The 27,904-nt window shown below is 42.1% G+C and overlaps 4 protein-coding genes across 4 annotated transcripts; 3 read left to right on the top strand and 1 right to left on the bottom strand.

Annotated features, from left to right (window-relative positions):
• Nucleotides 1–6,144: 6,144 nt before the first annotated feature.
• On the top strand, nucleotides 6,145–10,688 carry LOC139203830 (arrestin domain-containing protein 3-like). The gene is made up of 7 exons (XM_070833721.1): nucleotides 6,145–6,419; nucleotides 7,459–7,503; nucleotides 7,605–7,665; nucleotides 7,823–7,973; nucleotides 8,344–8,440; nucleotides 8,522–8,778; nucleotides 9,396–10,688. The coding sequence occupies exons 1-7, from the start codon at nucleotides 6,158–6,160 to the stop codon at nucleotides 9,648–9,650; spliced, it is 1,128 nt and encodes a 375-aa protein (XP_070689822.1). The 5' UTR covers nucleotides 6,145–6,157; the 3' UTR covers nucleotides 9,651–10,688.
• A 1,124-nt stretch (nucleotides 10,689–11,812) lies between these two features.
• LOC139204442 (arrestin domain-containing protein 3-like) lies at nucleotides 11,813–14,960 on the top strand. Its single transcript, XM_070834467.1, has 6 exons — nucleotides 11,813–12,071; nucleotides 12,199–12,259; nucleotides 12,350–12,497; nucleotides 12,617–12,707; nucleotides 13,918–14,174; nucleotides 14,673–14,960. Exons 1-6 carry the CDS (start codon nucleotides 11,813–11,815, stop codon nucleotides 14,940–14,942), a joined length of 1,086 nt encoding a protein of 361 aa, XP_070690568.1. The 3' UTR covers nucleotides 14,943–14,960.
• Nucleotides 14,961–18,637: 3,677 nt separating this feature from the next.
• On the top strand, nucleotides 18,638–20,719 carry LOC139204402 (arrestin domain-containing protein 3-like). Its single transcript, XM_070834423.1, has 6 exons — nucleotides 18,638–18,928; nucleotides 19,051–19,111; nucleotides 19,236–19,407; nucleotides 19,567–19,654; nucleotides 19,746–20,002; nucleotides 20,487–20,719. The coding sequence occupies exons 1-6, from the start codon at nucleotides 18,682–18,684 to the stop codon at nucleotides 20,613–20,615; spliced, it is 954 nt and encodes a 317-aa protein (XP_070690524.1). The 5' UTR covers nucleotides 18,638–18,681; the 3' UTR covers nucleotides 20,616–20,719.
• A 3,612-nt stretch (nucleotides 20,720–24,331) lies between these two features.
• LOC139203622 (piggyBac transposable element-derived protein 4-like) lies at nucleotides 24,332–26,362 on the bottom strand. Its single transcript, XM_070833443.1, has one exon. It carries the CDS (start codon nucleotides 26,360–26,362, stop codon nucleotides 24,332–24,334), a length of 2,031 nt encoding a protein of 676 aa, XP_070689544.1.
• Between the last annotated feature and the right edge of the window lie 1,542 nt (nucleotides 26,363–27,904).

Here is a 27,904-nt window from a genome sequence, read left to right as displayed (position 1 = left end):
AATCATGTCACGAAGAATATGACTATACTTGCCTCTGTTAAGTAAACTATAAACACAAATAAGCACAATTTGTTGTTCTTTAACAAAATCTCTTGTCTCAGAGACAACATAGCAGCACTGAGAGACAAATCCATCGTCAGACTGACGACAAAGGACTTAAATGACCAATGTGTACTTTAAAAACTATGGTAACTTCGTAACAGGTGGATTTCTAAATATGGAATCTAATCTCTTGGCTACCAGCTATACTGTATGTAAATCAATATCATGTAAAAAGAAAGAGGGTCTGACAAACGGGCGCTTACAGATGAGAAGAGAGTGAATGAAAATGAAAAGGACGCACTAAAAGAGCTGTAAAACGTACTTTTTGATCCTATATTCATATTATATTCCGTTTTAGAAATCACACTGTAGAAAGGGATTCATAAGCCCTCAGTCATAAGATTGTTATCGATGACCATGGACATTTGACCTGTGTTTTCTCTTTCCACTGGAAAGTAAAAGCTGAATGAGTCACCTGCAAGCTGAGATCATAGTTCTCAGTGTGAGCTAATGTAAGTTTCGCTGACTTTAATGGTCAAACGCAAGCTAGAGGTCCCGTCTTTTCCTGCAATAAATTTCAGAGGTACTCCTACCTGTCAACTGATTTCATGTGAACTAGACGGCTCAGACATTTAAGGTGATAGAGATCATACAGGTGCTGGTCATATAATTAGAATATCATGAAAAAGTTGATTTATTTCAGTAATTCCATTCAAAAAGTGAAATTTGTATATTATATTCATTCATTACACACAGACTGATATATTTCAAGTGTTTATTTCTTTTAATTTTGATGATTATAACTGACAACTAATGAAAAACCCAAATTCAGTATCTCAGAAAATTAGAATATTGTGGAAAGGTTCAATATTAAAGACACCTGGTGCCACACTCTAATCAGCTAATTAACTCAAGACACCTGCAAAGGCCTTTAAATGGTCTCTCAGTCTAATTCTGTAGGCTACACAATCATGGGGAAGACTGCTGACCTGACAGTTGTCCAAAAGACGACCATTGACACCTTGCACAAGGAGGGCAAGACACAAAAGGTCATTGCTAAAGAGGCTGGCTGTTCACAGAGCTCTGTGTCCAAGCACATTAATAGAGAGGCGAAGGGAAGGAAAAGATGTGGTAGAAAAAAGCGTACAAGCAATAGCGATAACCGCAACCTGGAGAGGATTGTGAAACAAAACCCATTCAAAAATGTGGGGGAGATTCACAAAGAGTGGACTGCAGCTGGAGTTAGTGCTTCAAGAACCACCACGCACAGACATATGCAAGACATGGGTTTCAGCTGTCGCATTCCTTGTGTCAAGCCACTCTTGAACAAGAGACAGCGTCACAAGCGTCTCGCCTGGGCTAAAGACAAAAAGGACTGGACTGCTGCTGAGTGGTCCAAAGTTATGTTCTCTGATGAAAGTAAATTTTGCATGTCCTTTGGAAATCAAGGTCCCAGAGTCTGGAGGAAGAGAGGAGAGGCACAGAATCCACATTGCTTGAAGTCGAGTGTAAAGTTTCCACAGTCAGTGATGGTTTGGGGTGCCATGTCATCTGCTGGTGTTGGTCCACTGTGTTTTCTTAGGTCCAAGGTCAACGCAGCCGTCTACCAGGAAGTTTTTGAGCACTTCATGCTTCCTGCTGCTGACCAACTTTATGGAGATGCAGATTTCATTTTCCAACAGGACTTGGCACCTGCACACAGTGCCAAAGCTACCAGTACCTGGTTTAAGGACCAGTTCTTAATTGACCAGCAAACTCGCCTGATCTTAATTCCATAGAAAATCTATGGGGTATTGTGAAGAGGAAAATGCGATACGCCAGACCCAACAATGCAGAAGAGCTGAAGGCCACTATCAGAGCAACCTGGGCTCTCACAACACCTGAGCAGTGCCAAAGACTGATCGACTCCATGCCACGCCGCATTGCTGCAGTAATTCAGGCCAAAGGAGCCCCAACTAAGTATTGAGTGCTGTACATGCTCATACTCATGTTCATACCTTTCAGTTGGCCAACATTTCTAGAAATCTTTTTTTTGTATCAGTCTTAAGTAATATTCTAATTTTCTGAGATACTGAATTTGGGTTTTTCATTAGTTGTCAGTTATAATCATCAAAATTAAAAGAAATATACACTTGAAATATATCAGTCTGTGTGTAATGAATGAATATAATATACAAATTTCACTTTTTGAATGGAATTACTGAAATAAATCAACTTTTTCATGATATTCTAATTATATGACCAGCACCTGTACTTGTACTGATGGAAGGAATTAAAGAAGGCAGTGGGTGGCAAAACGTCCTCACATTTTTAAAAGATTGCCCACTCTGTAAACATCAGTGCCGATCATACAAGTATCCTCTTAAATATGTAAAAGCCTACACCTTAATTTAACAATCTTCTAAAAATTGTTATGCTTTAAACCAAGGGGCGTCCAAACTTTTTTCACTGAGGGCCACATACAGAAAAACATACAAAGGGCTGAGCCACTCACTAGAAGTGAGCTATATTGCTAACTTTAATCCACTAGAGGTGATGTATATCTCCTCACCTCTAGAGGACTAAAGTTGGCAAATGCAATCAAATGGAGGTAAATTCTACTTGATAACTGAATATGATTCAGCACCATCACCAGCTTCAGAGAGGGAAGCTTGGAATAGTCTGTGCTAGAGCTCTGGTGCTCGAATCAACAGCCTTACCTCCACTTTCTTGCCCCTCGGCGGACACCGTAGATTCCTTTTCGCTCACATGTCCCAGCTGGAGCCCCATCCCGTCGTACCTCCACACAGCTCGTCCCATTTAAGTCCCATCATGCCAACTGCACCTGGCACAGCTTCAAAAACATCCTCACCCGTGGTGGTGCTCTTTAGACTGCTAACATCAAGCAGCTCCTCCGTAATGCAAAAGTGCCACCGCGTCTGAAACTTTCTACACTCACTTGCTCTCTTACGTTTCCGTAATTCTGCCATTTTGGGTCACCTGTAGCAAACTTCTTCTTCTATTACTCATTTTAAGGAGAAGCTGCCTCGTTCAAGACAGTTACTTCCCCTAGCGGTGAGACTAAGAAGTACAGTACAGTCCAGTGCAGGTTCCATGTGTGGGCCGTGTTACAATACATTTTTAGAATTTCCTGCGGGCCAATGAAAATTGGACCACGGGCCGCAGTTGGACCACGGGCCGTAGTTTGGACACCCCTGCTTTAAACCTTTATACTCCATGTGATCCTTATATATTTCATCATTAACCCTTTCATGCATGAATTATGATAACCTCAGTCAGGATTTTTTTACTAACTGTTTTTATTCATCTTTAGGCATGAAAGATTTTATAAAGATACATTTACATGTCCAGTAGTTGAAATATAGCTAGTGATGCATGATGTACAATTCAGTGGACATATGATCAATCATAATTTCCTCCCAATATAAAATCAATACTTGTAACGTTTAGCAATTGCATGACTCCTTAGATGTTACTTGATGTCACCATATTTTTCTTACCTGCAAGGGTCTCTTTTTATAGAAGGTTTGAACAGAAAAAAATTAGCAACTTGGTGTTTCTGGCTGTCTGTCGACCATCTTGGTTTCATGAGATCATGCCATAGCATCCACTGTAGTGGCTGATGTGCAACTATGCCATCAAAACTCATGCATATAAAAGAAAACAGCTTTTGAATAGCTGTACACTGTAGTGACCTCTATGCATGAAAGGGTTAATATAGTTGATAGGAAAGCCTAGTATTGTTAGTATTTTACCATATTTACGCATGACTGTCCTGCTGGTTTGTAATAATCATAACATATACAATACATGATACACGTGTCTACATACCTTCATATTGCATCAGCACTTGAAGCAGTAAGCACAAGGTGCAATAATGCAGAAATATATACAGTAAAAACTAAAGTAGTATAACTTTAAAGACAGTGAATGAATAATTAAATGAACGAGTGGATTAATAAACCAATAAATGAGGTGAGGAGGAAATGGTGTCCTTTAATGTTTGTTGGTGGTTGGCAAGTCAACCGAGAGACGCATTACCACCCCCAGCTGGACTGGAGTGTGCAGCAAGAGCTTATGCAACAACAAAATATCTTTAGCTCAATCACTTTCTTTTAAAAACGTAATAATGCCTCAGTGTGTCTCGCCTGTTGTTGACCAGACAATGAAAAGTCATGGTGTTCTCCTCACTTTGGTGAAGGTGATTTCTCTTGATATTGATTTTCTACAGTGAAGTAGCACTATGAAGTACGGCAAAGACCTGAATGGCCTACTCTCAGGCGAGTGATGACCTTTTCTTCCGCTCGTTTCCAGCCCGCCAACCTCCCAGCACCATCGTGGCTTTGTATTTTATATAGGTGTCTCCCAGTTTGATTATCACCTGAGTTCTCCCGCCATGCTGGTTGCGACTGTCTTACCTGCACCTCTGCTTGATAGAAGCTGCAGGTGCTTAATTCCGAGTGTTTGACCAGATCATCCACCTGCTCGTTTTCCTCACCAACATGAGCAGGAGCCCATGGAAACATCTCACCTCCACTTCCACCCTTTTACATTAAGAGGAGCATTTCATTAACCCTTTCACGCATAGAGGTCACTACACTGTAAAACATCACAGCCCTTTTTTAGTTATGTCAATTTACATTTTCTCTTTAACTCAAAGTGCTCTGATAAGTTTTAGATTTTGAACTCAGCTATTCTAGTTTTTGTAGGTTAAATTTACATTTATTCATTGTCTTGACTAATTGAACATTTTGTCAAATTGACTGAACTTGCTTTATCAAGTTATCAGTTGAAAAAACAAAGGGGAGGATTCTGTTAATGATCCTGAGGCATCACCTTCATATTGTGGCATTGGCAGGGCAGCGCCGCAAGGACTTATGGGTAGGGTTAATGTGTTTTGGGGAGAACCATAAGTTAGGTGGGCATTGGGTTCAATAACATGCTGTGATTTGTTCTGTTATGTGTGTTCAATAACAAATGATTTTCTAAAGTAATACTTGTCATGATTGCCTGAGAGGTCAGCTACTTCTGCTGTCTGTGACCCCAATGGTTGCTGCAATATGATTCTGGTGCCAATCTTTATTTCTCTGCATGCAAACCATTTTCCATGTTTCTAATTCAGCAATACAGGAATGAGTTACTTGACATTGGACAACTTGCTGGTCAAAATATTAAGGAAATTATACAGAAAGTCTTGGAGGAAAGCAACTGTTAATTGTGATTAATAAATCAAGCAAACTTGCACTAATGAGTCAATATAACTTATACATCGAAGTTGAAACACATTTAAAATGTAATCCTCTTAACTTGAAATGGCAACTTATATAAATACTGAACTTGAAAGTGTGAGTTATAATAATATCAAAATGTGAGTTTGTTTGACTAGGTAAATGAGGTTTTCTTGCACTGATAATTTAAGGTTAGTTGTTGTTTTAACTCTAAGTCAAAAGTTAAATCAATTTAGACAACTTAAAAAACAATGTTGAGACAACTAGAACATTGTAGTCACATCAACTAGATGGACTTTAATTCACGAGTTGAAACAAAGGTTGTCTTCAAGTTGACTTAATTTGTGCTTTCAAGGCAGCAGGTGAACTTTCATTTGCAAGTTGAAATAACATGAAATGTCTTACAGTGTACAGTGTACAGCTATTCAAAAGCTGTTTTCTTGTATATGCATGAGTTTTAATGGCATAGTTGCACATCAGCCACTACAGTGGATGCACCTCATACACTGCTACCCAATGGGAAGCCATTGCAAGTAAAAAAAAAAAAAAAGACAGGCAGCCAGAAACACCAAGTTGCTCATTATTTTCTGTTCAAACCTTCTAAAAAAAGTTCAAATCTTGTTTTCATGCCTAAAGATGAATAAAAACACTCATAATTCATGCATGAAAGGGTTAAAATGATCTGCTCTAAATGCTGATCTGCCTGATTTTATGCTTCTTGGTGCTGAAGATGCAACAAATGTGGGATTTATTTCCCCTCACATAATGCAGAAATATACCAGATGCGTCCTCAGAACTGGGACACACCCAACGCGGAAGGCAGGAGTGGTTTTGACGTGTTTCTGGACTTCATATTTCTGTCGGACTTTCTGCACACCCTGCCCATCATGTCGGGCACCGTGAAGAGCCTCAAAGTCACCTATAACCCGATCAATGAGAAAAACACTTTTACCACTGGGGACTGCATCACAGGTGAGGTCCGGCTGGAAGTGGCCAAAGACTGCCAGATAGAGTCCCTGGAAATTAAATTCAAGGGGAAAGCCGAAGTGATGTGGACCGAGAGGCACGGCCAAACTACAGTGGTGTACCGCTCCAAGGAGAAGTACTTCAGCGTTAAACACGACTTTATTCGAGGCGCAAATGTCGGAGGTGAGTGGGTACATTGGATGAAGTGTTGAAGAACTGATCGTGCGTTATTCACTGCGGTCTGATCAGTAATCGCTTCAAAAGACACCGTCAAAAAAAGTTTTTTTTGGGCGGTACGCGTGTTTACAAGACTTTAAGATAAGAACAGGGAATTGATTTCAGAATAAAAGCATCGGTCTGGTAAACAGGATGCAGCATGATATTACAATCGTGCCATTAATGACAATGAACACACACGTGTATCTATTTTATTTGACTTAAGACTGACAGCAGAGCACTTCAGGCAGGGTGTCACATAACAGCAGGTTATGGTAATGCGGGATTTCAAAATTAAAGTCTCATAATTCTCATAAACTGTCTTCTCTCTAAATTTCAGGTTGACGTGTAAAAAATAAATAAATAAATAAATAAGATCCTGTTTCCTCCCACCAATTTTCAGACTGATAGCAGACCAGCTCAGGAAATTTCAAAATGCCCTCTAAACTCACAAACATATGGTGTGTTACTTTTCGTTTTTAGATGTAAAACTTTTAGCTTCCATCAACTAATTCCACCTTTTCTATACATGCATATGTCTATACATATACAATATACATATATGCTTAAGTTGTGGTGAGTATCAGTGAGCTGGCCTTACTGCAGCCATTAAACATGTGTGTAGAAGTTTCAAAATAAAAGCTCTCCGAAATCAACAGTGAAACGGAAATGTAGACGGGTTTAGACCGGAAAAATCAAAATCAAATGTAATATAGAGGCTGTAATTCTGATGCAGAAGTAATAAATGATGATGTGTGCAAAGTTAACTACAAAACAAATACGTTTCCCATGTATCTTTATATAAGATTGCTAAAAAACACAAACATTAGTAACTAATTTTGTTAAGGTTTTAACTTCAGTTGGTTGGAATCATTTATTTGATTGGCAGAAATCAATCAACAGGAAATTCATCTGCAGGTTTTAGTAAATGATTAATTGTCATTTATCGTGCAAAAGTGCCAAAGGTTGTCTTAGTCACTAAAGTTAGTTGCTGTTTTTTTTCCAGGAGATGACAGCCAAACATTGGTGATAAACCAGAATTACGAAACATGTAAGTATTTCAACACTCGGTCTGCGATGAGGCCAGTTCAACTTGGTTTTCTTTTCATTTTTTTTAATCCAATAGCTTTACAATTTCTTGCTGCTTTTCAGATAGAAGTGTTGTTGCCCCAGGGTGCCACGTTTACCCATTCACCTTCCAGATCCCTCACCAGTAAGTAATAATTTTCTCAATGGTTCCATAATCAGCTGGAACAGACAGAATCTACACTGACTATACAGTAGGTGTATACATTTGATTGTCTGCTTTACTATGTGCAATGCATAAAAAAAAAAAGTGCAGTCAACGCTTTTGCTTTTTTGTGCTTCAGGAATATGCCTTCCTCCTTCAATGGTAGCGTTGGTAAAGTCGTGTACTCACTGGATGCCAAGCTGAGCAGATCAATGAGGATTAACACGAAAGATTCAACTAAGATCAACTTTGTGTCAAGCTCAGACCTGAGCAGCGACCCTGGACTAATGGTGTGTGCTGAGTGACATCTTCATTCCTGACATTCTCACAGAGAAAGCAACCTGTGCAGGCTGGGGGTTGTTGGTTGGTAATAGTGCCTGAGTTACTAAATCCCAGCCTTTATTTAGTACCTGAACGGAGAGGTGCATCGAGCCATGTACTGAGTATTTGCATTCAAAAAAACCCAGGCTGTATAAACACAGCTTGGAAAATGCAAACAATATGCTTAGTGTTGCTGCTTGACTACAATTGTTATTTTAGCTTTGTTGAATTAGCTCAATTAGCTCAGCCTTGGACATTTAAGATAGCAGAATAAAGGCGCATTGAGTAAGTTTTTTGTTGTTTAAGTGTATCACATTGATCCATCTGACCTTCTTTCAGGTACCACAGCACGAGTCCAAGGATAAGAAAATGAACCTCTTCACCTCAGGAGCAGTAGCCATGGATGTGAAAATTGAAAAAACAGGTTTCTTCCAAGGTGAGAGCCCTCAAAGTGATAATGGCACTTTTTAAAGTCTCATACGAAGGGTTGATGTGACATCTGTGGTCTGTTTTGCAGGAGAGAGACTAAGGGTTCTGGCCAGTATTCAGAACAGCTCGTCTCGTGAGATCAAGCCCAAGTACTGCGTGTACACAAAGCACAGCTTCTTTGCAAGAGGGAAGAGAAGAGTCCACACGAAAGACCTCTTAAAAGAAGTGGGAGAGCCCATCCCTCCCTCTGCCAACCAAAATGTCACTCAAGTCATCGCCATCCCCCATGATGCTGAGCCCACCATTCACAACTGCAAAATCATCAAAGTGGAGTACAGACTCAGGGTAAGCATCTGCACGACCAGGAGGTGTGTGCTTTTGGGTAAACGGATCATGTCTCGAATTTAGCGACGGGGTAGTGTTGGAATTTTCTAAGAACATTTCAAGTCAAGTCAATTTTTCTTTCATAGTCTAAACTGCCAGATTTCTCAAAGTGCTTTACAGTTTTCTGCAGCATACGACACCCTCTGTCCTTACACTCCTAAACCTTGAACGCTGTTGAGAGGTCTGGCAATAACTCATCACGTCAATAAGAATAGATTTGATTATAAAGTATTGGTCGAATGGCAAGAGGGAAAGGTACGCATGTGTCTTAATAGCTTGTGCTCACTTGTTTGTCAAACTTCATTGAAATTGAAAATGGAAAGTGAAGAGATATTGGGTATGTTAATGTCTACAGTTGCTCTCTGCTTCGTATTAGAGTAATTGTAAAGCTGCGTCATTGTTGTGCTCTTAACACACATCCTGCAGGCTGGACTTTGTGCAACCAGTCCCTTTCTTATTGTTCCTGGTGTTTGCCAAATAATGTATGTGTAAATAATTAATGACGTGTAATAAATTCTGGTGCTTTACAGGTGAAAAAATACAATCCAACAATATGACCTTACCAATGTTGTCCACAGGTCTACCTCGATGTCAAATATGCTTCAGACCCAGAGATCAAATTTCCAATAGTCATCCTGCCGGCCTCTCAGGTTCCTGCTGTGGCACCACCACTTGCTGCTTCTGGCTTTGGATTTGAACCATTTGGAGGAGCAATCCCTTCAGCGTGGGGTGTACCACCACAACCACCACCAGCACCCCAACCTGTGGATGCCCCACCTCCCTATGCAGCGTACGCAATGTACCCTCCTTTGATGGACTTTGGCAAGAAATAGCAGTGACGGTGCTGTGAGGATACTCGGCAGACTCGGTGGGCTCAATAGCTGTTGCAGTAAGGTAACTTTCTGAGGTGCAAAGATGGTTGAAAGCAGCTCTCCTGTTTCAGATATTACTGTGAGAGCTATCAGTCAGTTTATCTATCGTCATATTTTGTGGCTCTGAAGGAGCTTCCTGAAGTCTGAAATAATCATCAAGGTTGGCTCAGATTAGGCTTGACACTTAAAATATAAGACAGAAAATGTATTTTTTTCCATGGGTGACATAGACTTTAGCAGATAAGGGCATTATAAGGCAGACGCTGCTCAGTTGGATTGTAGGATCCAGCATATTTTATGCTCGACTCCTTCTAGGGACTGAAAGCTTGGGTGTCGCGTCTCCTGCTGCTTCGAATGTGTTCTTTTTTTTAAATCTCTCTCCTACAAACCTCACAATTTTATGGAAGTGTAACACTGCTGGACTGTGCTCTAGCGTATTGAATCCCAAACAATTAAAGCATCACCAGCATATCTATCACTTACTAAAATATAATCTGATTTGTTTAATGTTTTTTCCTCCGCTTTTCCTCTGCTTTTCTCAGCTATTTTTTTTTATATGCTTAATTTCTCATTCTATGAGTGATGACATAAATGAATCAATGATATAAAATGTATTCTGTAATATAAATACTATGTTGTTGATGACTGAAAACAGTCTTTGTGCAGTGTGCTGTGATGAAATGGAGCCGTTGTGGTCCGTTACATTTCTCTGTCCTTGTGTTCACTGAACTCTTCTGTGGCCTTGAAATACACCTCAATCCCCTCAACCCACAGCATGTTTTTTAAGTGTTGGTGCTGGTGTGTCTGTCTGTGTCTGTATTATTTTATTCCATGCTGCATAACTGGAGGGAAGGTTAGTGTTGTAGGATTATTTACACAAAATGAATTCTGACTGTGTGAATACACGGGGTAAATGTAGAACAGTGTGTCTGGTAAACAATGCAGGTTAAACCGGTTTGTTCTGAAAACCTTCAATAAAAGTCTCTCATTTTTCATTCACTGGTTAGTTTCGCTAGTTCTCTAAAGTGGTTGTTGATCAATATGTAGATGTGACGGAAAGCATCTACTTTGATTTTTCTTTTCATTTGTGTTAATGATTTTTTTTTATAAATGCAAAAGTGTGATAGTGTGATTTCTTTAATACATGAATTTCTTTGGAAATAAGCAACGTCCTTGCTTTTGCTCTAAAATGATGTCACACTAAAGAACACCTGTTTCTATAGAGGCTTGGTTCACATGACCAGACGTCCTTAAATTCAAACATTTTAGCATTGTGATAGATTTAATACCTAATTCAAACATGCTTTGTCCACAAGTGCTGCACCCACATTTTATTTATAGCTGGTTTAATGAATTCTTATCTGCCACTGGAACTCTTGCTGCTACACAAACACAATGAGAGTGATTGGAATTTCATTTATAGTGCCAAAAGAATTGGTTCTCCACGGATCGCCATCTTTATTTTTATTTTTTGTATTAACTTCTATAAAAATTGTTTCCAAATGAATACTGTTAGTCTGTGAAGTCAGTGGATTATCCGGAGCAGACACCAACACTGACTCAGTGAAAGATTAAGCTTCTGCTGGTTAACAACTTCCTTTAAGTCATCTATATTATTTCCATTACCGACCTTTGACCTAAAATCCCATTATGTCAAACAGCACATGCAGTATGTAGGGTAATGGAAATTTTGTTGTGACTGGAAAATTTGTCACACTGAGAAAGCGCCGCATGTGGCAGTCATAAACCAGGTTAGAAATACAGGTGTGAAGTGGTTATGAAGGCAGCATGCTCACTCTGGACAACAGTGTGTTGTGCCTGCTTTGACTATGACCATCCTGTTGCAATTTAAGCCATTTTTCTTTTTCTTTTTAGGTTTGTGCTTCTTTGTAGTGAGCATGTAGGGCTGAGTGCTTTTTCCAGTCACTCTATGTGCACGTGTGTCTCTCATGTTAACTTACTTGGCTGCTCAGGTGAGAAAAACAGGTTTAACAAGATTTGCATACCTAAGAGCAGATATAAACTGCGCCAAAGAACCATTCATTGTTTACAAGGCTCGAGTTTCCTCTTGGTTTTACAGGAGATTTTGATTTTCCACTGTGTATTTCACTGCGAGGAAAAAAATGACCATCAAAAATTTCTCAATTGAATACGATGCCATCAACAGCCTCAACACCTTCACAAATGGAGACACCATTAATGGAAGAATCATCGTGGAGGTTTCCAAGGAAACTACAATCCAGTCGCTTATTTTCATTGCAAAAGGAAAAGCCCGGGTGTGCTGGACTGAACATTACGGGCAGCACCATCATCATGTGTACTGGGCTGATGAGAAATATTACGATGTCAAACATCATATACTGAGAGAGGCACGGCAAGATGGTAAAGTATTCAATTAATACAATCACTGATATATGATATATTGCAGCAAATGCAACGACATTTATATAATTAGTCATTGTTAATACACTGTTTAAAGACTTAAGAATAAAAAGTAAGTCTGTTCCAGGCACTGAAGTCATTGGTAAAGGAAGACATGTGTTCCCTTTTTCCTTCAAGATTCCTGACAGGTACCTATTCTTTACTTGATCATTGTTTTTTAGTATTGATTAGATTGTTTTATTTTTTTTCCCTTCATTTTCTAATATTGTACTTCACAGAAAAATCCCGTCATCTTTCAAAGCCTCTATAGGCAAAATTGTTCACAAATTGACGGCAGAACTCAAACAATCGATGAGGCTGACGAAAAAGACCAAAACCCACTTCACATTTGTTTCCAAAGCAGATATGGATATTCCCGCACTTATGGTAAGAAGTCATTCATCTCTACAAATACATTTAATTATAATTGTTGGCTAAGCAGAGGAGATAATTATCTAACAGCATTAATCTAGGGTGTGTGTGTGTGTGTGCGTCTGTTCATTTAGGAACCTCAGTATGGCTGCAAGGATAAATCCATCTTTGCCTCTGGAAAGATTTCAATGGATGTTCACACCAAGCGGATGGGATACAAGCAAGGTAATAGTTTAGTGTGGTAGAGGTACTCCTGCACCTGCTTTCATAACTGAACACTGCTCTCATGTCATCAAACTCATGTTTGGTAACACTTCACCCCTCCCTAGCTTGTCACTGCTACTGAATCTGTGTAACTAAAAATGTTTTTGTTCGATCGACCTTGATGCTGGCGCAGATTCATACTCTAACATGCAGACTATTTTTCTCTCTCCATCTGTACACTATTAATTACTGTGTGAGCTGTATGTAAATCGCGAGAGGAAGATGACACTACAACTAGAGCTGTTGTTCTTCCAACTGCTGAAATCTTTCTCTGGTGCCAATCAGTGGGCGCTTGAATTGGTGGGAACTTGAAAGGCAACATGGTGCATAACAACGCTCAGGTTAATCTAGTCATTGCCAAGCCATGGGAAAAAGGAGGCTGTAAATCACTGGGACATACTAATCAGCACTGGGGTCTTAGAAACAACTGGAGCTGAAAAATCCAGCTAGTATATCAGTCGGGAGGGATTGTGACTGTTTTAACTCCCATTTTTTAGTTTGTGGGATCACTATTAAAGCTCGCCTGTTAGAGGGCAATATCTGCGTTAAATAGGACGTTCTAGACTGGGTCGCATCATGAGATTTACAGCTTCAATTACCTTTCATTTATTCTAACAGCTTTTATATATTCAACTGGACCGATATTAGAATTTTTTTTAGGCCATAACACAAATACATCACATAAACAAACTGTTCGAGATCATTTATGATTGGGACTAAATACAAAACAAGCATTTACAATTGACATATGTTGTTTCTAAAATACCTCAAAGCTAATTTGGCATTTTTGTACTGCAATTTCTTGTTACTCATTGGTCGACACAGGCTCATGCACTGTTGTAGGCTAACAGCTATCTGCAATAAATTAACACCAGCCAGTATGTTGGCCTGGCAGATGTATCGATTTCTAATATTCAATACAATGTGATATTGATTTGCATGGTCGTACCATATTAAGCTTAACCTTGGATCGTATATATATAGATGAGTGCTGACCTTGGGTCATGGCAAATACTAACATATCTTGTCTATTTACAAATTCCTGTTTCATAATGAATGTTTTTTTTGCCTTTTGACTGCTTAATTCATTGATTTTGTGATAAAAATAGTCCTTTTGCTGACCACATCCGACAGTGTCGTTGGACTAACTTTTATTTTCTCCATTTTACAGATGAGGCTCTCCAAGTCACAGCTGAAATCAGCAACGGCGCGACTCGTGCAGTGAAGCCCAAATTCACGCTGTACGAGAAGAGGAGTTTCTTCGCTCAGGGTCGCAGGAGAGTTTGCACAAATGAGATCCTTAAGGAGAAGACTGAGGCTGTCGCACCCTCTAGCAAAGAGACTGTGACCAAGGTGATCACCATTCCCAGGGAGCTACCTCCCTCCATCTTGAACTGCTCCATCATCAAGCTGGAGTACAGGCTGAAGGTAAACTTCATTATATTGTGGTTGATAAATAGTTAGGAGGTAATCCTGCACTTCCTCTTTTCTAAGGCATTCTATGCTTCATTATTATTTTTTGGACCTTGTAGGACTTTTCTGTGTTCCTGTTGTCATTGCTTGAAATGTGTTATGGGCAAATGGGGATTTTGTTTTGCTGACTGATACAAAAATGACCAAGCAAAAGTAACTTTAGTACTTTCTAATAAGACAGAACACACATAAACATGATCAACACAGGAAACTCTAATGAAGCCTAATGAACTGGAACAAATGTAAGAGAGAGAAACACTACAGTAAACCAGGGGGGACCTCTAGTGACAAAACATAAGAATACGAAACAAAAGAAATTCCCACTGACTTGAACTAGATTGACAGAAACACTTAACAGTTGTGAATATCATCTTATGTCTGCAGAGTTTGAACCCAAACCTCTTTCACTGTCAACAACAATGCAATAATGTTAATGTACAATGTCATTCACAGGTCTATCTGGACATCAAATGTGCTTCAGACCCGGAGATCAAACTCCCTATAGTCGTCCTACCTGCCTCTGAGGTTCCTGCCGTGAAACAACCACCTGCCTCTGATGGATTAGGATTTGAAGCATTTGGGAACCCACATCAAGCACCCTGGGGCATCATGGCACCACAGCAACAAGCAGCACCCCAACCTCTGGATCCCCCACCTCCTTATGAATCATATGCAATGCATCCCTCCTTTACTGATTCTGGCACATATCGGAATGCATTGTAAATACGATACTGTGTGTACACACACACACACATATATATATACTGATTTAGCATTGCACTCCCATGATATCGTCAGACTCGTGGACAGTTTAAAAAAGGGATTGAAATTGATGCAGCAGTGGCAGAGATATCGTCTTTTATTTATTCCATGCATTCTCCTTCTTTGTGAAATCCTTGCTCCTACATTACCCACAATGCAAAGTGAGCTATAGTGGATTGCACCCTCTTTGCACTCCACACCTTGAGATGTTTTAAAATGTTCAAACATGTATTCGTCAGCCCCAACCAAAGATTACATACAGTGACCTCTTTAGCCACAAAAGTGTTTCACATATGCAGCAGTGACCCGCTCAGACTTGTGAACAGATTTTGGTGTAAAATCAGAGCGTTCAGTTCTCACTTTCCACTTACTGTCTAAACACTGGACATTGTAACTCCACATCACAGCTGAATCCTGGCAGAAAGAAAGTTTACTACTCTAGGAATATTACATAAATACCATATGTATTGTTTGTATTTAATATCCCTGAAAAAAGTACATAGAATATCCTGCAGTGTACTGTATACAGTAGTTGTGGTCATTGTAAATAATAACCAGATACACTTCTGACGGAGAACCAAGTTTCCGATATTAAATAATTATGAATCTTATGAATCTTCGCAGGAATAAATTATGCAAAAATATATGAACAAACCAATGAACTAGTAAATGTATTTTTTTTTAAATTTGTTTTTGTTTTCACGTTGTTTCGCTTTTTATGTCATAACATGACATCATCTAGTCATCACCCCTTCGCTTTTCAGCCAATCACAGAGCCCCCAGTTAGCCCTCCTGTTAGCAAAAGCAAAAACAACGTCAAATTAAATCAGATTCAAGCAGCTAGAGGCCGATGCTGTAAATAAGCACAGTACAAAGAGTCATTTACCTGTCATTTATTTAGCTTAACAACGCTCCATGTGGGCTAACTAGCGAGGCTTGGCTGTTACTCAGCATTAAAACGTAAAGTCAGTGTTTAGAGGAATCAGCTCAGATACTTACACAGTAAATAAGGAATCTGTAAAGTATTTTGTTTGGATATCATGGCTGGGAAGTTTTCAGCCTGTCCATGTGTAAAAGAGGACAGAGAAACAGATGGTGTCTGTCCTCAAGCTCACGCTAAAAAAACTCCCTAAACCCACAGCTGCTGACTCTTCACTCAGGATTTTTTTCAACACCTGTTTGTATGTTTTTAATTTGTAAAAAATAATCTCTACATTCTAAACTCGCTTACTTGTGATGCTTTCGTAAAGGACGTTTCTCTGACTGCTCTGTCTGCAGGTTCAGTCAGTTGGTGTGAAGCGTTTTTCCTCTTGTGGTAAAACGTCTGTAGATACGCGCTGATGATCCATCTGTTCACTTTGGAGGATCTGAATATGAACTGAAATGTAAAATGAGATGTCTGCTGTGTCAGCCTACAGAATGCAACACTGTTACGCGCCGTCAACACTGAGACTGTCTAAACATACAGTGACGCCGCAAAGGCTTATAACATCTTAGTGTAACACTAACCCTTTTGTGTGTGTCAGCAGTGTGTCATGTTAAGGTTTCTTCTGTTTTTTCAAACAATGGATGGATTAGAGGTGTTTTATATAGTTATTTAACCATTTTATTGATTTCTGTGTAAGATTAGGAATCCAACAAACCTAAAGGTAAACCAGAATGTTTTAAATGTATTCAGGTTTATCTGTGTGTGTTTAGTGCATAGACTGTATAATATATCTCTGTGATGATAGATAGATAGATAGATAGATAGATAGATAGATAGATAGATAGATAGATAGATAGATAGATAGATAGATAGATAGATAGATAGATAGATAGATAGATAGATAGAGCCATAAAAGTCAGTGAGACAGTCAAGTCAGTCAGTCAGTGAAACAATTGCACATTGTTAAAAACCTGCGCAGTGTTAAATAAATAAAACATTGTTAATTAAATGAATAAATAAGCTGGGGCAAAATATAAATAAACAAAGCACTATTGCACATTGTCCAGAGGGAGGGGTGCCTGGTCATGAGCCACTGCCCTCGACTGAGGTGTTGTACAGTCTGATGTCTGTGGGGACAAAGGATCCTCTGTACCGCTCAGTCCTCAGCCGCAGCGAGAGGAGCCGTCCACTGTGGCTGCTGCTCTGTCCCGTCAGGGCGTGGTGAAGAGGGCGGCTGACATCGTCCGTGACGGCCTGCAGTCTGCTCCGTGTGCGTCCATCCACCACCATTGCATCCAGGCTCCAACCCAGCACTGAGCCGGCCTTTTCAGCCAGCTTGTCCAGCCGCCTGGTGCTCTCAGCTACCATGTTACCTCCCCCAGCAGACTGCAGCATAAAACAGTACACGTGCCACCACTGACCACTACTGACCACGACCATCTCCTTAGTCTCGAGGGTGTTCAGTAGGAGGCCCTTCTTCTCATCACGTTCGCTAAAGGTTCTCACCAGGTCCCCATATACTCCCCTTCCTGTCTCTTCCTCACACACAATAGCTGTGTCGTCAGAATATTTCTGGCAGGACTCAGAGTTATATTTAAAGTCTGATGTGTGCAGGGCGAACAGGAGCAGAGACAGAACAGTCCCCTGTGCTGCTCATCACTGTCCCACAGACACAGGTTTGGTGACAAGGTGGTGACATTGTTTTGCAGCTCGGACCACTGATACAGTAAATAATCTTATTGTTACTTTCCACTATGTACGTCAACTCATTTACAGTAATGAAGTCTGAAATCGTACTTGAAGAAAAAATATTTTGGCCAATGTGGGAATTTTGCACAAATTCTATTTGTATAGTTGTATATAAGTGTCTTCTTCTATCCTTCCGGGCTCCTCTGTGGGCGTATATCCCCGTACTTGTTTATTTATATGTGTTGGATGCTGCCATCTCTGTCTCCGTGCTGTCAGTTGCGCCGATGAAAAAAAAGTAAAAGATTGAGTCTGTGCCATCTCCTAGTGAACAGACTGGGGTCAAAATGATCATCATCCCTAGAGAACAGCTGCCCTCCGTCTTGCACTGCTCAACCATAGAGCTAGAGTACAGGCTGAAGGTGAACAGCAGCACTATTTTATGGTCAACAAAAAGGTTGTGAATCTGAATCTGTTAGCACTTCCCCTGAGATGTTTCTTTGATCATAACTAACCTGACCTATTGTTATTCCTTTCTGCAGGCCAAACCATCTTCTAGGAAATTATGCTCTAAATGGTTCTGCGTCTTTCATTAATGCGCACAATACAATACAATATTGTATTCCTGCCAGATGAGAGTTCTGCATTGTTCCCAATTAACAGCAGCTACTGCGACATAATATTGTTCATAAAGTATGCATATTATGTGCTATTATGATTTTGTTATTGTATGACAGAGGAATTCCAATGAATTTGCTCACTGTTATAATCTTTTGTCTTAGTGCATCCATAATGTCAGTATCAATTCATTTGGCTTAATCCCGACTGCAGCACTGCTGGATAGAGTTACCTATGTGAAAGTGACACCTGCGGCTCTTGATCACATGATCGTGCGTGACACAGATACAAGTTGTGGTGCAGTCCCCTGCTACAGTGCATCTGCCCGCTCCTGCCTGATCGTTCTTCATCAACGAAAGGCCCCACATTTAACACCACCGCGGATCAGTTCAAACCTGCCTCCACTCAATTCATAGGATTGGTTTTGCTCAAAAGGAGGATCGTCCTCCTGCTTTTCAGGGTCTTGACATGACTGTAAAGCATCTCTCTGTGGATTACAACAAGGTGAACGAACGGGGCACCTTCTCTCCCGGAGACACCCTCTCTGGAAAGGTGACAGTGGTGACCAGCAAGGAAATCAAAGTGCAGTGTTTTTTGGTCAAAGCCAAAGGCAAAGCTAAGGTGACCTGGTGTGAGCAAGGACAAACCCACAGCAACAAGAAGAAATACTTTTATTTTGAACATATTATTCTTCAGGATAAAAACAAAGGAGATGGTTAGTATTCACTCTCTCTTGTGCAGAAAAAGAAAGAAAGAAATATCTTAAAGCTTATTCTATAGTGTGTAAACAACTTGATTAATGTACATTTAACAATTCTTCTTTTTATTTCTAAAAAGGATCAGAAATCATCAGCCCAGGGAGAAATGTGTATCCATTCACCTTTGTGATTCCAAAAACGTGCGTGTGCTAATGCGACCTAACCCTTCATATGGATTTTATATTTATCACTTTAACACTTACCAGCTTACCAGCTGCTGAAATCAAATAACCTCCCTTACTTGTTTGGATTATTTCCTCACAGAGATATGCCTTCATCTTATGAGGGGAAATGGGGCAAAATTACATACAGTTTGCGAGCACAGCTGACTCAGTCAATCTGGCTTGTCAACAAAACCAAGGCCGAGTTCCCTTTTCTGACCAAGTCTGAGTTCCCCTTTGCCTCCAAATCAGAAATGATAATCATCGGACTTAAGGTATGGAATCGATTTATTTTTTGTACTTGAATTGGGTTTTCTCTGTAGTTTCCCCTTGTGTGTCCTGTGATGTTTGTATGCACTAGCTTAGCTCAGTCGATCAACAGTCAGCTGATGTTAAAAGTCAGCTGATGTGAGCTCAAACTTCTTATTCTACAGGAGCAACACCATGCCACCAGGATTTCATTTTATGGCTCTGCAAAGGTTACTATGAATGTTACCACAGAGAAAGTGGGAGTGAAACAAGGTAAACAGATTTCCACAAAGAATACGTTTCTATGTAAGGTCTTAACTGCTCCATTAACTATGTTTCTTTCTTCCTTTCTCCATGTGAACAGGTGAGGCAGTGGGAGTGTCTGTAGAAGTAGTCAATGACTCAGCGCACACAGTGACACCAAAGTTCTACCTGTGTGAGAAGCAGACCTTTGCTGCTCAGTCAAAGAGGGTAGTGTACACAAATGACACCCTGTGTGGGACAGGGGACTCTGTTCCAGCTGAGACCAGTCTGACTATGACCAAAGTCCTCAGTATCCCCCCACAGCTCCCCCCCACCTTCTTCAACTGCTGCATGATGAAGCTCGAGTACAGAATCAAGGTAGCTACGTTGTGGTCACGAATCCAGTATAATGGGGTTCATTCAGGGTGATTTTAAGGTGCCATTAATTATTGACTCTCTGTTGAAAATGAGTATGGACCCTGAAAACAGCACCACGCAGTGGTTGTATGACAGGGAGGGCCAGAGAGAGAAGGAGTGGGGAGGGCTTAGAGGGGAAAGCCATCATGGCTTGTCAACACGCTGGTGCGGATGCATGTAGGAAAAGGTGTCATATTACCTGTCATACAACCTGTTCTGTGCTGCCACCAGCTCAAAAAGGTGGACAGTGTCAGTAAACACTGGTGTAGGGACTTTAAAATCAATGAAAAGTGGGGAAGATTTCAGTGAGGTGTCTATTTAATATGATGTATTATCAATATTAGGATGCTTTTACAGAATTATTGTGATATTTACATAAACTTTTGCGTTTTCACCCATGCATGGGCTGAGAACAGTATTAAAAGTTGTCTTCCTTTGGTTACAGGTCACACTTGACGTCCCTCTGGCAAAAGACCCGGAGATCAAACTTCCTCTGGTCATTCTGTTGGGTTCCCCAAAACCACATCAACAAAAACCAAAGAGATCCATCTGGTTTAGAAAGCTTCCTGGTTAAAATAGTACATGCGATCAAGAGCCAGCGGTTCGCGTGCTGTGTGGCAACGAGCAGCAGGACTCAAAATAACAATGTAGAGTAACTGTTCATCGTAGCTGCTTTAAATAAATGGATGCTTCTCATCGTACAAGTTCTTTTTGTCCACAAGGTGGAGATGGGTGTCACATCTGAAACACATTTGAATGTAATGTAGTGTAAATACTTAAACCCAAGTATTTAGAACATACCAATAGGCTTCCACAGCGTTAAACTACTCCATTACAAGTAAAAGTGCTGCATTTAAATTCTACTTCAGTAAAAGTACATACGTATCATCAACTAAATGTGCTAATAAAAGTAAAAGCACTCATTGCACTAAATTAACTCCCTTACACGGGTAGTTTAGTTTACTGAGGCAGAAAAGAGGGAAAAACGAGTTCTGCATCACAAAACTGTTTTCATTTTTGTTGAATATTGGAGATTTTCACGGTTACATAAATGAAACCATGTGAGAAATTTAGTGGGGAAATGTCAAACAATGTTGGAACTGTTAACAACTCTTAGACAACTGAGACACAATGAGAAGCCCCTGACAAGACACAGTGCTTTTTTGAAAAGGGTAACTTGGTTAGTTGGTAAGACAACTTGGTTGGGAAAGTCTGGTTTAATCTTTGAACATGCATCCTATTTTATAAGTTTACTATGTAATTTTTCAATTAAAATATTTTTCTAAAAAGCAACTTGTCCTATATGTCTTAAGCAAATGTACTCAGTTACTCTCCACAAAGCAGAATTTTAATCCTGGGGTGAACTAGCCCTTCATTAAGATTCGTAAAGAAGGGCTTTTTCTCTGAGAGGCACTAAATTTAACAGATGTGAACAATTTCCATTTAAGAAGCCATTCATCGTCTCATCTCAGTCGTGACTTTTGGGACTGAGCATTCGTACATCTCAGCAGAGAGGCAAACAATGACTCAGTACAAGCTGAGAATGAGATGTTTGGGGATTCTCACGCTCATCCTTGTGCATGGACTCATTTTGCAACAGAGGAAAGTACTGAACAAAGGCACATTCATGATTCTAGCAGTACATGTGTTACCCAAGCAGTGGTTCTTAAGTGAAACCAGGCCCACGTGCTTGACAGCGACTCAGAGATCTTTCCCTGCCCAGAAGGGGAAACATGTTGAGAGCTGAACATTTTATGGTTGGGATCCATCCTGGAAACATTGGATTTGGCTATTGTGACACCACAGAGAGCACACCCACTTACCCAGAGAGAGGGGGAGAGAGAGAGAGAGAGCGGCTTTTGGTTCTGACCCACAAACAGGGCCACAAGATTTCATGTTCATCCCACAAAACAGACAATAAAACGGACAAAGCACTACTCTCTCTATCAATGATAGAAATAGGAAAGAGTGACCAACGCAGGCTTCAGATTCTGCTGTTCCGGTGTAGATGTCCTCTGCATTGCTATTATGGGAACTGAAAAATTAAACCCACATATCAGCTCACATCAGCTGCAATTGACTTGTCTTTGTGTGTCACTTGAGTCTGTTTGAAAATGTATGAATATTTGAGTGGAAACATATAAAATGCAATTCAAATAATATGTCTTAAATGTCTGAAAACAGCTTTTAATGTATCAATTTTTGTAAGTGACTGTAATAAGTTTGATAGTATAATGACTAGGTGGGCAGAGGAAAAGTGACAGCCACTGACATAATTCAGCAGCTCAAATGCGGGGAAAAATGGAAGGCAGGCTCTTAATGTTGCACGATTGAATGAAAGAGAATAAAAATTTGCAGTGAGGTTTAATGCAGCACGACACACGGTGCATATTTAGCCAATTCTGCCTCCTACACCTGCACGAAGATATCTGCGAAGCAGCGGTGCGATTCATGTTAAAGAAAATTGAATAGAAACTTTCAGCATGGTTGGGTGTGATGCAGAACACAGTGTGACAGATTCCTCTAATCCCTGAATCCTACACCTGCATGAAGACATTTCTAGAGCACTGGTTTTATGTCATTCGGCTCATTTTTGGCAGTAGTCATGGTCTTGGCTGTGCTGTAGCAAAGCCTGCCTGGTAACCGGTCTGGCTCCGTGTACAGTGTGCAGGCTGTCAACCAGCCAGCTCCCCACACACACACACACACACACACCACAGCCATGCCTGGTTTTGGAGAAGGGATAGGGAGGTGTGGCCTCTGGTACCTCCCACCTCCGTAGCCAGAGCGAGTACCATGACAACCATGTGGGCTTGCTGGCGACACCCTGTCTTCATCGGCCACGGTTGCCATGGTAACTCCCCAAAGGGGCTCCCGCAGATCAGCGGGATGGCCGTCCAGTTGACTAACCCTCTCCCAGCTGGGGAACGGCTGAGGGAGAGCAAGAGAGCGGAGTGGAGGGGAAGGGAGGGTGTGTGTGTGATGTGTGTGTGTGTGTGAATGTGTAGGATGGCACAGCAGCGCCTGAGGAGAGAGAGAGAGAGAGAGAGAGAGAGAGAGAGAGAGAGAGAGAGAGAGACACACACACACACACAGCGTGCTAAAGTGAGAGAGAGGAAGGAGACACAGGAGACAGCAAGTCTGACCTGCTGAAGCGGCCTGTCTCTGCCTCCACACAGCCTTCAGCTTGCTACTCTCATAACACTGGGAGCTCTGACAAAAATGCACAAAATCATGTTTAACACTAACCATAAATGTTTTTAACTCAACTGTCCTCCTCTCTTGGGATTTGCAGGAACACCTTTAATCCAGCACGCCCTCGTTTAACTGTGCACACGCTGATTCACACGATCCAAATGAATCCCCCCGAATCTTTCGTCTCACTCTCACCAAGCAGACGCGAAGATCCTTCTCCCCAAAAAAAGTGCACTTGCGGATATAAGCATCACACACGCGTGTCCTGCCATCCTTCTTCCGTTTTCCAATCATGTCAGTACCACTTTTTGGGCTTGGGCCCAGTGTAATAGAGCCACAGATGGCTCTGTGTCTGTAGTGTGGTTGGAGAGAGAAATGGCATCAGTAGGTCCGTTGGCTGGAGAGAGTACTGAGGGGCTTTTTCTACTCTCTAATTGCTCCAAGCTGTGTCCCCTTGAAGGCCCAGAGACACACAGATTTTCATGTGTGTGAAGGAGCAGAGGCAAACCAAAGCTGAACCTATTTCAAAACCAGCGCAAATTCATTTAATGCTTAACAGCACTGAACTGTGTTTTTTCCTCTCTAATATGAACTATGGCGGCGCTGTCCGTGCTTTAATACCACTTAAAGAAACAGGTGATCCGGTCAAGTACATCATAATGAAGTTTTTATTTTGGAAAAGGAGAGAGATAAACTTCCCATAGTAAACATTTTCTGATCTATTGTAAGTGCAGAAAAGTTTGATTTCTTCTTTTTCTTATAAAATCCTTCTCATTATTTTAAACGTATAAAAAAAAGTGACACAAGGCAATTCTGTCAGTGTTACAGAAGGCAAGTTGCCAAAACATTCTATACTAAATTCAGATAATCTACAGTTTCTCATTTCATTTTCTGTATCATACGTGCAATAATACTTCTATCCTAAAACTAGCTCTACATAAAGTGTGTGACTATATTGTGCACTTGTAGCCTAGTGGTAACCTTTGGAATTACAAATAGTTTTACTGATTTTAAAAAAATCCCTTGACACAAGTTGCTTGATTACACAAAGGATATAAAAACAAACAAACAAAAAAAAAAAACATCAGTTCAATTTTATTTATGAAACTCAGAGAAGCATCCTCCTCGGCATAGGTGGACATTGCATATCTTGCAGCCGAAGACACTTTCATGTCTCAGTCCCTTGTTGGTGCAGTTCCTGCAGCGACGCGAGCGCTCGGACATGCGCTCCAGACGGTGTCCGTACTCTATGGGTGAGTCTGCGTGCCTCTTGCGCGCCGCCCTCTCCATGCCCCTCGCCCCCTGGTAGTCTCCAATCAGCTGCTGCGCCAGCCTCACCCGGAAGTGGCGCTGGGTGAACTGCTTGCCGTTGAAGCCCGTGGGTGGCGTGCCCCCTCGGCTCTCCCTCAGGATGATGTAGGCGTTGACGATGCACAGGTTGACGTAGAACCACAGGAAGTAGCGCCACCACTTCTTGCACGGCCTGCCCACCTGGTAGCACTCCCTCAGCTGGTCGCACAGGTCCACGCCCCTCATGTTCTCCTGGTACAAGAGCAGAGGCAGAGGCCGAGGCACCCCGAAGGCCAAACCTGAGCTCTCCGTGCTGTCGCTCTCACCTTCCCCGTCTGTCTCACGCTGCTGCCGGCCCGGGCTGATGCCCACAATCCCTGGAGCAGAGTTGGTGGAGAGGCAGCTGACCACCTTGGCGTCCCGCGTCACCGTAGCGACCAGGTTGCCTCGCTGGCACTGGTAGAACTCGCCCTGGGACAGCTTTCCGACATTACGCGGGCGCAGCACCTCTGGGTAGCCTTTGCGCCCCGGGTGGGTGGGCCCACAGGCGTATAGTCCATCCCTCAGCAGCCGCTGGAGGAGGGGCGCTGAGGTGAAGAAGCTGTCCATGAAGAGGTGGTGGTACTGACCCTCCAGGCCGCGCACCAGGGAGGTCACCACCCTGTAGCCCAGGGCGGCAGTCGCCTCGTCCTCACCGGGCTTGCCCACGTAGATCTTGGCCCTGTGGCAGTAGCCCGAGCGAGAGTCACACAGCATCCACACAGTCAGGCCCTTCCTCAGGGGCCTGGAGGGCATGTACTGGGTGGGGGAGAAACGTCCCTTCATCACAATGGCGCACTTGTCCACGGTGAGACAGCGATTGGGCGTGTACGCGTCCCACATGGTGTTCTCCACCACGTCGAGCAGAGGCCTGACTTTGAAGAGGCCGTCGTACCCGCGCTCTCCACGCACGGGCTCGGACTCGCGGTCGCACAGCTGGAGGTACTGGGTGAGCTTCTCAAAGCGCCTGGCCGTCATCGTCTTCTTAAAGCCCGCGTTGCCTATGAAAATATCACTGGCCCAGTACATGCCCGTGTCCGGAAGCTGGTTGATGCCCATGAGAACGTTCAAACCCACGTACGCTTTCATCTCTCTCACATCCGTGGGGTGCCAGTGGGGGTCTGATTTTCCGCTCCTCCTTTGCCGATAGAGGGCGTATTTGTTTGTTTGTTCTACCATGTGTTCAAAAAGAGAATCTGGGAAGAGTATCCGGAAATAGTCACGGGTGTCAGCATCGTCCCCCAGCGAGTGCTGAGGGCCGCTGACGGCGGAGAAAGGTTCGATTGAAATCACCTGGTCAGGTTCGCCCCAGAAGTCTGGAGAAGTGCAGTCCTCGTCCAGGTCATCTTCAAAGCTGAAAAAACTCCTGCGCTCCTCCTCCTCCAAATCGGAGAAATCAATATCCGAATCGTTTGAGGTGGTATCGGAGCAGTGAGTGGAGGTAGAATAATAACAGTCCTCTGCGTACTCCTCCTCGTCGTGCTTGATCCCATTACTGCCGGTGACCAAAATTATGTTGCAGCCTCCTCCCGCGATGAAGCTGGCCGCGTCTGCAGTCTCCGCCGCGGCTGCTGCGCTGGTGAATCCATTCTCCCCCTCGCCGTCCTCCTCCTCTTCCTCCTCCCGCACTCCGTCTTCCTCGTCCGAGTCTGGCTTTCTGTAAGGGATTTCAAACCACTTTACATCGGCCGAAAGATTAAGCGGAGAGTCTTGGCTGTCGCACACCGTGGTACTTTCTGTGTCCGCGCTAGTTTCCAAAATAGTAAAAAGCTCTCTCCCTTTTCTTGCCGTCGCCATGTCGGGGTATTAAAGTGCCCCTGCATGAGTCTTTTTATATAGATTTTTTCCACGCGGGGAAATAATCGCACAAACCGGTCATCCGAAATGAGCTGATGTGCACTTAACGGCAGCCTCTTCTCAAAAACTTGCTGGTCGTGGACCTATGCGGCGTCTATAAGCTTGATTCTCATTGTTTCCGCTCCTGGTTTTTCTGGGCTTTGTAGCGCAGTGTGGCCGCAGACGTCAGAAGCTGCATGCATGTCCTGCTTTGTAGGGCGTTTTGCGACTGCAGCTGGTGGGGTTGCTAGTTCGCTAGGCTGGCAGATGGCCGCTTGCTGTTCTAATGCCCGCTGGCATTCACCGCTATCAATAAGCCGGATCCCCATCTCTGAGGCCGCCGAGATACAGAAACCACTGCGTAAAACCCAAACACCAAAATCATACGCTGTCAGTCAAGTGTCAAACCTAACAGCTGGGGATGTGAAAACTTTCTAACGGCCACTGTGTGCACAGCTCACAAACTGGAAATGGCCTCGTGCAGTCGCCCAAATTTGCTTTCCCCCCTCTTTTTAAAAAAAAAAAAAAAAAAAGTTTATTAAGGCTTTTATGTATGCATCCATTGTAAAGAAATGCGTAAAACGCACACACCATGGTTAAAAAGCAAAGGTTGATGTTTCCACACCACACAGGACTCCTTATTCACCCGTTTGCCAAAGAGACTACACACTGAACTCGGGCAGAGAAGCAGCTTGTTCATTCATAAACATGCTTCTTCCCTCTGACAGGTTCCTACATGAATCTGAAGCCCTATAGGCTATTGTGGAATTAGGGACCTCCCTCTATTTTCTGAATGTGGGCAGATACTCTTGTGTTTTATTCCAGGACTGGAGGATGAAGAGGAGCTTTCCCTGATGGGGTTGATTGATCCTCTGTCACTTGTGCATGCAGTGCGACCAGTCGTTTTCTATGTTACGGCCTGATTTGAATCACTATTTTCTGCGTAAATATTCACGACAGAGAGGCCAGGTCATGTTTCCAAACACTTGTACGTTTGCCCTCTGTATCTGTGTTTAATCCCATTATGCACATGCCAATTCAACAGCTAAACTCTGCTGATGACCTGTAGTCAAACCTGTGTTTGTTAATTAACAAACACAGGTTTGACTGTTGTCCCCTGCCTTTATTTTGCAGTGTTCTCCCTCAGGTGTAACAGAGGGAGCTCTAAATAGCCTTCCTGGTATGTGATGTGAGCGGACCGTCCTCTTCAAACGCTAATCCAGCCTTCTTTTTTTTTTTTTTTTTTTTTTTAATATTCTCCTGCCATCACAACCTTATTGTAAATGAAACACAGTGTAGAATACTTTGCCTGTTGATTGACACAGTGTTATCAATCACACACAAGCAGCATATTCAGTCACAGCAGAAGACAGAGAACGTAAAAAACAAGATCTTTGGGTTTGACTTAATAAACAGCAAAGCTCTGGTCATGGATTCCTTTGCTCGCTAGGGAGGAGACTAGTTAAGTCATGTCTTCTAGTATGGGGGGATGGGCTGCAGGAA

The sequence above is a fragment of the Pempheris klunzingeri genome, chromosome 7 (genome assembly GCF_042242105.1).
Source record: "Pempheris klunzingeri isolate RE-2024b chromosome 7, fPemKlu1.hap1, whole genome shotgun sequence".
Taxonomy (NCBI): domain Eukaryota; kingdom Metazoa; phylum Chordata; class Actinopteri; order Acropomatiformes; family Pempheridae; genus Pempheris; species Pempheris klunzingeri.
This window is presented reverse-complemented; position numbering and strand designations above follow the sequence as displayed.

Bases quoted from the DNA above. Each gene is read 5' to 3' on its own strand.
- LOC139203622 (XM_070833443.1), bottom strand. From the start codon at position 26,362: ATGGCGACGGCAAGAAAAGGGAGAGAGCTTTTTACTATTTTGGAAACT.
- LOC139204402 (XM_070834423.1), top strand. From the start codon at position 18,682: ATGACTGTAAAGCATCTCTCTGTGGATTACAACAAGGTGAACGAACGG. The intron at 18,929-19,050 runs GTTAGTATTCAC...ATTTCTAAAAAG, and splicing joins GGATAAAAACAAAGGAGATG to GATCAGAAATCATCAGCCCA. The intron at 19,655-19,745 runs GTAAACAGATTT...CCATGTGAACAG, and splicing joins GAAAGTGGGAGTGAAACAAG to GTGAGGCAGTGGGAGTGTCT.
- LOC139204442 (XM_070834467.1), top strand. From the start codon at position 11,813: ATGACCATCAAAAATTTCTCAATTGAATACGATGCCATCAACAGCCTC. The intron at 12,260-12,349 runs GTACCTATTCTT...TGTACTTCACAG, and splicing joins TCCTTCAAGATTCCTGACAG to AAAAATCCCGTCATCTTTCA. The intron at 12,708-13,917 runs GTAATAGTTTAG...TCCATTTTACAG, and splicing joins GCGGATGGGATACAAGCAAG to ATGAGGCTCTCCAAGTCACA.
- LOC139203830 (XM_070833721.1), top strand. From the start codon at position 6,158: ATGTCGGGCACCGTGAAGAGCCTCAAAGTCACCTATAACCCGATCAAT. The intron at 7,666-7,822 runs GTAAGTAATAAT...TTTGTGCTTCAG, and splicing joins ACCTTCCAGATCCCTCACCA to GAATATGCCTTCCTCCTTCA. The intron at 7,974-8,343 runs GTGTGTGCTGAG...ACCTTCTTTCAG, and splicing joins GCAGCGACCCTGGACTAATG to GTACCACAGCACGAGTCCAA.